The sequence below is a fragment of the Xenopus laevis genome, chromosome 5S, assembly GCF_017654675.1.
Source record: "Xenopus laevis strain J_2021 chromosome 5S, Xenopus_laevis_v10.1, whole genome shotgun sequence".
NCBI lineage: Eukaryota > Metazoa > Chordata > Amphibia > Anura > Pipidae > Xenopus > Xenopus laevis.
In genome coordinates this window covers 125,271,662-125,283,220 of record NC_054380.1, presented here as the reverse complement: position 1 = coordinate 125,283,220, position 11,559 = coordinate 125,271,662, and the positions used below count along the sequence as shown (strand labels likewise).

At 39.3% G+C, this 11,559-nt stretch overlaps 1 protein-coding gene across 2 annotated transcripts; it reads left to right on the top strand.

Annotated features, from left to right (window-relative positions):
- The first annotated feature begins 14 nt into the window (after positions 1-14).
- On the top strand, positions 15-5,790 carry LOC108718237 (integrin beta-1-binding protein 1). Of its 2 annotated transcripts, none has more exons than XM_018265929.2 (7): positions 15-146; positions 1,544-1,642; positions 2,563-2,641; positions 2,851-2,987; positions 3,304-3,396; positions 4,307-4,456; positions 5,148-5,790. In XM_018265929.2, the coding sequence occupies exons 2-7, from the start codon at positions 1,571-1,573 to the stop codon at positions 5,229-5,231; spliced, it is 615 nt and encodes a 204-aa protein (XP_018121418.1). In that variant the 5' UTR covers positions 15-146; positions 1,544-1,570; the 3' UTR covers positions 5,232-5,790. The 2 variants fall into 2 exon arrangements, with proteins under 2 accessions (XP_018121418.1, XP_018121419.1); XM_018265930.2 differs by lacking the exon at positions 15-146 and adding an exon at positions 163-350.
- The last annotated feature ends 5,769 nt before the right edge of the window (positions 5,791-11,559 follow it).

The following is an 11,559-nucleotide window of genomic DNA, read 5'->3' as shown; positions in this document are numbered from 1 at the left end:
TCACTTCCGGTTTGCTGGGTACTTTGGTTCCGCTTTCAATAGAACGCCAATTGACCAGGTCTGCGCCTTCTACACGGGTACCTACCGGATAGGGAAGAGCCATGATACTGTAACCGAGGTTACCGTGGCTGGAAGCAGTTGTTATAGTAAGTGGCTACATCTTCATATCGATGCGGGCCCTGTCAGGGTAGTTGTTTAACTAAAGCCATTGCTACTTCCTGGAGGCAGAAAATGAATTATACTTCCATGAATCCAACCTTGTCAATGCTTTGTGCATGATGTCATTAATAAGCCCTGCTGCAGGATTTGTGTATTCTTTTCTGTTTTCAGGCTCTAACTCCAGGTTGCAGGTCAGTTCTCATACAGGTGTGTTGTTGTTGTTGTTGTTGTTGATCAGCTGGCTGATGTGTTGGAGAGACCCTTCTCCCTCATAGTTCTCTCTCACACACACACAGCAGGGCACCAAATACTTCGCCATGGATTCCAGGGGCTTGTTCTGTTTTAGCTGTGGGTGGATACAGGAGTAAACTACAGCTAAATCTATGTCACTATCCCTAAAGGTGGCCATAGATGCAAAGATCTGCTCGTTTGGCAACATCGCCAAACAAGCGGATCTTTCCCCGATATGCCATTAACAAACATGGCTATATCGGGTGTAATCTGATTGTATGGCCGAACGATCCGATTACGATGTGCCCTGGGTTCCGGCGGGATCGGTCGGGTCAAAATCAAACCTAACAGATTGACCACACGATCCGAAAATCCTATGAATCCTCGATTCGTACGATAGGATCTGTGTGTCTATGGCCACCTGTCTGTGGGTAATGCTTCTGCTGGAATGAATGGAGCTCAGCACGACAAAGCGACAAATTTACAAATAGGCAAATTTTCTCCTATTTCTCCTTTGTGCAATTTCTTCAGACATTAATTTTCATACGCTTATTTATCAAAATGCAAAGCTACGTCTCGGCAGACATAATTCTTTAGCGCAGGCATTTCTAAGCAAACTTTCAACAAGGTATGATGTCAATGACATAAGATTGAGGAGGATGTAGCTTCATTTTATCAATTCTCCAGGTATAACCCAGAGAAGCAGACTCTGGTGAAAAGAGTAACACAATGGAAACTTTACACTTTGATACATTTTAGGAGTAATGATCGTTCACTTGAATGATAATTCACCTGGCGAAAGGGCACGCCTTTTAGTAAATTAGCAATGTCCCTGCGAATTGGTGTTTTATTTTTGCTAGTGATGGTCCTTTAGTAAATCTGGCCCAAAACCTTCACTCATTATAATTTGCAGCTCCATCCTAACATTTGTGACTATATGTGCTACGTCTTGCGCTAAGGGCTTCACATAATTAGTACAGTGTTTGCCCAACAGTTTTCTTAAAGGGAATAATCCGTGTTCGCAGGTTTGATCATATTAAAGTGATGATTCTGGACAGAGAAGGGCCACGTCCCACTTGTGGAACAAGAGAGTTTCTTATGGTCACGAGGATACAAGACCAACTCATCTTTCCTTTGCTTTGTGCCCCAACAGGACATCCAGATGGAATCGCTGTAAAGAATGTTCCGCAAAGGGAAGAAAAGGCACAGCAGTAGCAGCTCTCAGAGCAGCGAGATCAGCACCAAGAGCAAGGTTGGTATTCTCTGTCCTGCTCAGGGACAGTTAGGGCTGGTTGTTCTAAGGGTAACATTCAGTCTGATGTTTATTACAGATAATTAAAGGGGTTGGTTCACCTTTAAATTAACCTTTGGCATGATCAAGAGAGTGATATTCTGAGAGCTTTTTAGTTTTTTATTCAGCAGCTCTCCAGTTCTGAATTGCAGAAGCTAGATGGTTGCCAAATTACACTGATTTGAATGAGAGGCTGGGAAATGAACAGTGGAGAGGCCTGACTAGATGGATAAGTAAAACAAAGTAGCAATAACAGTACAATTATTTATAATTATATATATATATATATATATATATATATATATATATATATATAATATGCTTATAGAATATTCTTTTTTTTTTAGATGTTTAGGTCAGTGACCACCATTTATAGAATGGAAAGAGTCAGAAGTATAAATAAAAAATACATTGAAAAGTAATTAGCATATAACATGTCTGCTCTTTCAGACACAAACAAATGGGCAGATAATGCGGAATGTGGAAAATTTACTACGTTTGCACAACTCTTTCAGACTGTGTACCTTTTATAATAAAAAACAAAATCACTTACAGCACATAGGGAAATCCATTTTTCATCAAACATTTTGCCTGGGCAACAAAAGACCTCCCCATTCATTTAAATGGCAGTTTTCTGCATTCAAGGGTACACTTGACTGCACCATTTATAAGCAACTATTGCATGACCAGCAGGACTAGCCTGTTGCCATTCAAATTAACTGGGGAAAAAAAGAACCAGAAAGAAGCATTTAATGAGCAGGCAAGTTGGACCTACTGGTTAATTCTTTCCATCAAATTCTATTTTCTCATGTTATTTATAAATATGTTTAGCTACTGCATACTTGTGCATATTAACAGAGTTGCATGTTGCTCTGTGGCAGTCTGTAGATTCCAGTCTTGGAGGCCTGTCCAGATCAAGCACAGTGGCTAGCCTAGACACAGACTCGGCCAAGAGCTTCGGTAAGTACCATTTCCTTACAAGGGGGCTGTGTTATGTCATTCAGGTATGGATTCACATGCACAATATAAACAGTACAGTCCAGTTCTGTGTGAATATATACACTTATGGTTCTGGGCCATATATATAGTTGGCATGCAGTGGAAGTATATACAGCTGGGGCTGTGTGCAAAATACATAAACTCATACTGAAACCCTTTGTGTTGCGCAGGACAAGGCACTGGAACCTCTGAAGCACGTGCTGAGTTCCGAGTCAGATATGTGGGGTCCATTGAGAAACTGAAATCAGAAGACTCCAACAGCCTGCAGGGGCCATTGGATTTAATTAATTATATTGATGTGGCACAGGTAAAGTACATATGTCTTTATTCCCTTTGCCCTTCTTATTTATGGGGCAGGAAAGAAAGAATAATTGTAGTTGTTTATCCCCAGTCCAATAAAACACAATATAGTCATAATTAATGGATACACATTTCCATGTAATCATAACACCATGGGATTAGTTCTAGTTTGTACTGAGGTTCGTCAAGAAATGGGAATCCAGCATTCTCACTGCCAGTGATATTTGGTTGCAGCTAAAGCAGTATAATAAAATACTAGCTGAAATATGGATAAGGATATATGTGAAGCCAGACACTAATATGTTCTCTGTTTCTGACCTTAGCAAGATGGAAAACTGCCTTTCGTCCCCTCGGAAGAGGAATTCATCATGGCTGTGTCTAAATATGGTATTAAAGTGGCTACATGTGATCAGTATGTAAGTAACCCTGTTTTAACCCTTGTTTGTATGTTAGAGCTGTACATGGAAGATGTGCCCTGCTCATAACTAAGGTTTACAATGGTTTGCTTAATACTTGGATTCAGGCCAACCTTTGTTCTTTAAAGGGGTTTGTTCACTTTTTTTCTGGTTCAGTTGTTTTCATAGTTTCCCTACAAATAAAGGCTTTTTTTCAATTGCTTTCTTTTTTATATTTTTGACCTTTTATTCCAAAATTTAAGTTTAAAGTTTGATGTTCCTTCAGTCTGGCAGCTCAGTAATTCAGGTACAGATTTTGAACTGTTACAGTTTGCTACATTAGTTGATACATTTCGCAGCAGCAGCTGTGGAATATTAGCAACCATTGTATCAATTCTAACGGCTGCCTTAAATGAAACTCTGGCATTAAGCTCATAAGGTCCAAAGGTAAGAAATGTATCAATAGAAATGAAAACAGCTGAACTGAAAAAAAGGTGTTTTTTAAGGTTTGGTCCATCTGCTTTTCCCATAATCCACATTCTGTCTTTTGCAACTCCTTCCATAAAGCATGACAAGACTATACCACCCCCGCACACACACACACCATAAAGGAATTGCCTCCTTCATGTAAGAACAGAAAGTCATTTAATGAATTGTAAAATGAACTTTTAAAGAACCAGACTGTCTGTCAAACCAGGCTTTGTTGGATGAAGGATGAGCTTCTGCAAGACCAGGCTTTTGTTTAATGCATTTGTGTAAGACCAAGTTTTATGTGGATGAGATTCTGTAAAACTCATATTCTCCTGTAGGACCAGGGTTTATATGAATAATCGGCGAATTCTGCAAAATCATGTTGTGTATTGGGGGGAATGTATTAGTGTCTGAAGGAATCAGGAGGTTGAATCTATTTAACTTATTATGTTTGTTCCAGGATGTGTTGCACAGACATGCACTCTATCTTATTGTGAACATGGTGTGTTATGATGATGGTTTGGTTGCTGGAAAGAGCTTGCTGGCTTTGAAAACCAAGGATCCCATTGAAGAACAATGCAGCCTGTGGATTTATCAGTGTAGCAGCTTGGTGAGTCTGGGGTAACTAAGTGTCTACTCTTAAAGGAGACATATTGTGTAAAAAAAACATGAACGTACCAGTACATTTTACTCTTTTAGATATAGAAGGAAAGTGCTTGAAAAAGTTGTGTTTCTGGTTACTTTATTGTAAATTTCTAGTCTCGTCCATCTGTTCCACTTGCTGCTGCCTCCTTTCCCAGGCTGTGCAGGGGAGCCAGTGGCACTCAGCTCACTGCACTGTAGGACAGGAACCAATCAGCAGCTAGCAGGACCTGATAGGGAACTGAAGTCTGTCTTTGCTTGTATGAGTTCAGGGCTGTGATTGGCTGTCCCCATCCTACTGTGCGTCTGGCAGGGACCGTTTGGACACGCCCACCCCTCATTTAAAACTAAGGACCAGAGAACATCTGTGGGGAGCTTCAATTAAGGGGCTATTTTGAAAGATATTAATTTAAATAGAAATTATTTACAATTGCCTATATAAATAAGTTTTTCATTTATCCTATATGCCTCCTGTAATCCCTGTGCATTAGTGGGTCATTTATAAATCTAAATCTTATATTTGTCCTTAAAGGAAAACTATACCCCCCAAACAATGTAGGACTCTATAAAAAAGATATTGCATGATATTTATTGTATAGTCTATAGTTTTCCTTTAACATGTAGAACTATACAAGCAAATCTTTGTTCTTTTTGTGTAGGACCAAGCACAATCCATCTGCAAAGTCCTGTCCACAGCATTTGACTCTGTTCTGTTGGAGAAGACTCAAGTCCCTGTGGAGTGATATTATCAGTGTAATAGTGGGACCAGTAGTGCCTTACCTCACAGTACCTGTTTGCAGAGATTCATTACCATAATAAGTAGGTACTGCACACTTTGCTGTCACAATTACAGGTACCATATTGTTTCTGAACAGGCAGGCCCCTTGTTCATTATAGATTTCTAATTACTGGTTTGTCCTATAAACTGTCCAGCTAGGGAGTAACTGTTACTTTTTTTTTTATCTTTGCCCTGGATTTTGTAAGAATTAATCCAGGTTTTGTAAGATTTTTTTTTTTTTATATTACAACCGAAATTACCAATATAAAAAAAACTCTGTTATATCTAAACTTGACCCAGTAATACTTAAAGCAAGGGGAAAATGTATATTCATCTCTTATTTGCTCTTCCCCTTATCACATGCCACTAGTATTTCCTATGCATTTGTTTGTACCGACCATACTAAAGTAAGTGTGCATTATCAGTAGAGTGGGAATGGTACTAGGAGGAAAAAGAGTTTAAAGGGGTTGTTCACCTTTGAGTTAACTTTTAGTATGGTGTAGAGCGGGATATTCAGAGACAATTTGCAATTGGTTTTCATTTTTTATTATTTCTGTTTTTTAAGTTATTTAGCTTTTTATTCATTAGCTGTCCTGTTTGCAGTTTCAGTAATCTGGTTGCTAGGGCCCAAATTCCTTTAGCAACCATGCATTGATTTGAGAGACTGGAATATGAATAGGAGAGGCCTGAATAGAAAGATGAGTGATAAAAAGTAGCAACAACAATACATTTGTAGCCTTACTTAGCAAGAGTCAGAAGAATAAGGCAATTCATTAAAAACTATAGAAAATAAATAAATAATGAAGACCAATTGAAATATGCTTAGAACTGGCCATTCTATAACATACTAAAAGTTCACTTAAAGGAACAGTTCAGTGTAAAAACTGGGTAAATAGACAGGCTGTGCAAAATAAAAAAAATGTTTCTAATATAGTTAATTAAACAAAAATGTAATGTATAAAGGCTGGAGTGACTGGATGTGTAAGATAATAGCCAGAACACTACTTCCTGCTTTTCAGCTCTCTAGGTTTCTACTGATTGGTTACCAGGCAGTAACCAAACAGTGATTTAAGAGGGAGGGGGGACAATGGATCATACCTGTTGCTTTTGAATCTGAGCTGAATGCTGAGGAACTCACTTGAACAGTTATGTCCCATGTGGCCCCCTTAAAGTCGGATCGCACAGAAAACGCCTGTGTAGTCCTACCAGAACAGAACACTACTTCCTGCTTTTCAGCTTTCTTACTCTGAGTTAGTCAGTGACTATAAGGGGAGCCACATGGGACATAACTGTTCAGTGAGTTTGTAATTGATCCTCAGCATTCAGCTCAGATTCACAAGCAACAGTTATGTCCCATGTGGCCCCCCCTTATAGTCACTGACTAACTCAGAGTTAGAGAGCTGAAAAGCAGGAAGTAGTGTTCTGGCTATTATGTTACACATCCAGTCACTCCAGCCTTTATACATTACATTTTTGGCTAACTAACTATATTAGAAACATTTTTTATTTTGCACAGTCTATCTATTTACCCAGTTTTTACTGAACTGGTACTTTAAAGGTGAACCACCCCTTTACGTAAGGAGAGGAAGAAAAATTGTTTGAAGAGAGGGCTTGTTGTCCCAGTTCAACACTCAGCACTTTATACTTAGGTACAGTAATTGGGGCAAAACAGTGGCATTTATAAGCCTGATGCTGTATGTGAATGTGCCTGTAAGAGTCAAGCCACAAGTATTAGTCAAATACAGGTACACAGTAGTCATATTAATGGTACATATCATTTCAATTTCCTCAGTAGCTCAAACATATTCCTATATATATCTAGTTCAGCAAGTATGTAGCGTAAGTCTGGCGTGTCTTATATAAGTTAGCACCGAGTCCAGCATTTTGTTCATTATTTGGCCGATCTGAATCCAAGTCCTTAAGACCATGTGACCATTGAACACGGTTTTTTAAAACAAAATGGATGCAATTTTTGTGATTATTCTCAAATATGAACATACAAATTCAGATTGGGGGTTCAGTGGGAACCTGTTGTAGGATTCACATATGAGAGGCTAGACAAGAGATATCCCATCTCTGTTATACAGGCGCAATGATGTCCAGCCGTTTCCTGCGGTACTTCTTGCTTTTGCCCATTTTGATTTCATATACAATGTAGTTGTAAAATAAACTTCAAGCAGTGTTTCTTTAGTCTGACGTGTCAGTGGTTTTTCAGAGGATCGTTACATTGATCCAATTACGAGCTCATGGAACTGAATAATCTAGTGATAAATTTGTCGCCGGGCGACTAATCTCCCCGAATCTGACCATGTTTCTCTGCCCTTAAGGAATTGTTCTGTATAAAAATAAAAACTGGGTAAATAGAAAGCCCATGCAAAGTAAAAAATGTTCCTAATATAGTTAGTTAGCTAATGTATAAAGACTGGAGTGACTGGATGTGTAACATAATAGCCAGAACACTACTTCCTGCTTTTCAGCTCTCTTGGTTTCCACTGATTGGTTACCAGGCAGTAACCAATCATAGACTTAAGGGGGCCACATGGGTCATAACTGTTGCTTGTGAATCTGAGCTGAATGCTGAGGATCAATTACAAACTCACTGAACAGAAATGTACCATGTGGCCCCCCTTCAAGTCACTGATTAACTCAGAGTTAGAGAGCTGAAAAGCAGGAAGTAGTGTTCTGTTCTGGTAGGACTACACGGGCATTTTTTTTGCGCAAAAATGCAGGCGTCAAATCACATGAGACGGAAATAAGGTAAGTGAATGCATTGTTGGATGGTGCCGCATCGTTGATCCGATGCGACACGATTGTCGGATGCAGACACGTCGGATCAACGCTGTAACACCATCCGACAATGCATTCACTTACCTTATCTCCATTGCATGCGATTTGACGCCTGCGTTTTTTGCGCAGCGCAACGGATCGCACAGAAAACGCCCGTGTAGTCCTACCCTTAGACATCCAGTCACTCCAGCCTTTAGACATTCCATTTTTAGCTAACTAACTATATTAGAAATTTGTTTTATTTTGCACAGCCTATCGATTTACCCAGTTTTTATTTTCACACTGAACTGTTCCTTTAAAAATAAGTGAATGTAAAATTGATGAGGGCGCTATTCGAAGCACTTTTGCAATGTATATTCATTATTTTTATTTTTTTTTTTTTAATTCCAAGATATTAAAGGATACTGTTATCAATGAATTTTGTTACAACATCGCCACCTGCTGGTCATTTTCCGACCAGTCTGACCACCAAGTAGTCAAGGAATTGGTCAGGGGAGAGAAAGAGGGCGGCTCTGATATCCTTCTGCTTAGGAAAGGTTTCTAATTTTTTTTCATAATCAGAACATCAGAGCAGCCCCTTTCTTTCTCCCGACAACTTCCTTGACTACTTGGTGGTCAGACTGGTCAGAAAATAACCAGCAGGTGGAGCTGTTGTAACAAAATTCATTCATGTTAACAGTACATGTATCCTTTAATATCTTGAAATTAGGGGGAAAAAAATGAATGTACATTGCAAACATGCTTAGAATAGCACCCTCATTAATTTCACATTCACTTATTTTTAAAGTGTACTTATCCTTTAAATTTACAGACATAATTTTTAACATATTTACGCTTTTAGCTATCGCTGAAAAGGCCCCTCTGTTTGAAACTCCCTTCAGAAGCCCCACCTCCTTCCCAGTTTTACAAAGGAAAACTAATCGATGTCGGCTTTTTACCCATTTTATTTCCAATCCCTCATTCGAGCAAATAGAAAAATAATTGTACAGCACGTTTTGAAGCAAAAAAACAAACAAAATCCCTTTTATTTTTCTTCAACAAGATAAAGTACATCAGTCATATATCTAATGGCTAACATAACATTTTATTTACATGTGTTTGGTCCCGGCAAACAGAAAATAAAAGCAGGTAAGTGCCTGTACATGCGGCAGGAGCCAAGCAAAGCCCCCGCAGTTCCAGTGATTCCATAGGTTTCCTCCCTCGAGCTCAGACAGGCGATCACGGACGTGTTAAACAATTTCCATAGCATACAGTGTATCACTATCACAGTGTCCTGGAAATATATAGTTAATAAAGTACCCCCTATTGTAAAATATAAGGATATTTTAAGTAGGGATGCACCGAATCCAGGATTCGGCCTTTTTCAGCAGGATTCGGATTTTTCAAATCCTTCTGCCTGGCCGAACCGAATTTGCATATGCAAATTGGGAGTGGGAAATCACGTGACTTTTTGTCACAAAACAAGGAAGTAAAAAATGTTTTTCCCTTCCTACCCCCTAATTTGCATATGCAGATTCTGTATTCGGCCAAATCTTTCTGCGAAGGATTTGGGGGTTCGGCCACCGAGGAGTTCCATGACCATATAAAAGCTTTTATACAGGTCATGGAACAACAAGGTAACTTCTGATATCCTCATATTTTCCAATATACTTTATTTATTATAATACACAAGTTTTAGTGAGTCATGTGACAAAAATGACATCACTACTCACCGTTTATAACTGATGACATGACTAGTCACCGTTTATAAGGATATAATTTACAAGAGATTCATGGCTTTTGTGTACTATATCCAATTCTCATACAAGAGTCTGTACAATGGTATGGGCAATTAGTAGCAGTGACGCGGTGCTCTGGGTAAAGAGTAAAGTTGGAGATTATTGCTCTACTACACACAGGTTACATGGACAACCCTCCGTCACAAGGGGCTGGAGTGTCTGGAAAAATATCACCATTAGTAGTGGTTAGCAGGGTAATGTCTCAACTGAGGGGCAGCCCTAGGGCTTATTTATTTACCATGGGATTTGTTTATCTGTAACCCAGATCAGACATGAAAGAGTTGCTTACACTACGAGTATCTGACCAACACTGTTCTGCAGAAGAAAAGGCAGTAGAAGTACAAGCAGAAACATTTCCACAGATTAGTACACTTACCCCCATATGTAATAAAATGCACAAAGTTTGCCCAGGAGCAATAACCAAGAGCAACCAATAAGCTGCTGCCTTTTAAACAGGTGACCAGTAAATGCTGCCTGCTGATTGGTTGTTATGGGTTATAAGAAGTGAAGGGAACTAACTAAAAGCTATGAATTTACTATTGTAAAAAAGAGGGACTGAGCCTATTGGGCTCCCATTAATCAGGTTTGTTTTCACCCCTTTAAATGACCAGTAATATAATTTTATATTAAAAAAATTTGTTAGCATACATTGAAAAAACCCCCACAAAAACAAAAAACTTTAAAATCATAAAGCCTTTATTAAGAAATAACTTACCGAAACTCTGCTTCCGCTCCTCTTCAGAAAAGGCGATCCCGATCCATCGTGCGGCACTCGATTTCTCCTCCTATAAGGAAGGCAGGGAGGAGAAATCAAGCGCCGCACGATTTATCGAGACGCAGAAGCAGAGTTTCGGTAAGTTATTTCTTAATAGACTTTACGATTTTAAAGTTTATTTTTTCTTTGTTTTTTTTTTTTTAATGTATACTTATGAATTTTTTTAAAAACATTTTTTGATGTTACTGGTCCTTTAAGTGTGAATAGCTGAACCAGCAACCTCTTACTGAAAAAGAATGGCATGAACTAGTGATGTGCAGGTCAGGGTTTCCCTGACCCACACCCGACCCTAACCCTCCCTGCGCCCGCTTCTGGGGGTCCTTTTATAGACCCGCGCCGACCCACCCCGCCGATGACCCCACAATGATGTCACAAAGGGGGCGGGGCGAGCTGACGCAAGAGTATAAAACAGGAACCCGGAAGTCAGATGCCGGCATTTGAAGGTGGCGGGCGGGGAGAGCAGGAGAAGAGTTCAACCCACACCCGCGAGGAGCACTACCAGGTCGAACCAAATCCGCCCGGGGCTATTGCTGTATATTTTAATATGATATAATAAACATACTTTTTAAATAGCAGGAATATAGAGATTTTGTTGAGCCTACTGTTTTACCTATTTTTGGTCACTAGAGGTCTCTATCATGCTATACTTTGTATTATATATTTAAAGGGGAACTCCACAAAAATATAACTTAAAAGGCACCTGTTGGGTAAAAATGTTATCCTTAACCAAAGGTGCTGGCTAGTAGAGTCCACATTCCGGTTGTGGATAACAGTAGTTTTTTTTTATAGAACAATGCTCCCCGCCAGTGTTACGCCACCTGCACCGGTGGGGAGCTCCCAGTGAGAGCTGCCATGTCCAGTCAACAGGTGCCTTTTAAGCTTTTTGAAAAGTAAACATAATTTCAAGCAACTTTGCAATATACATCAATTAAAAAATATGCAGACTTTTTATG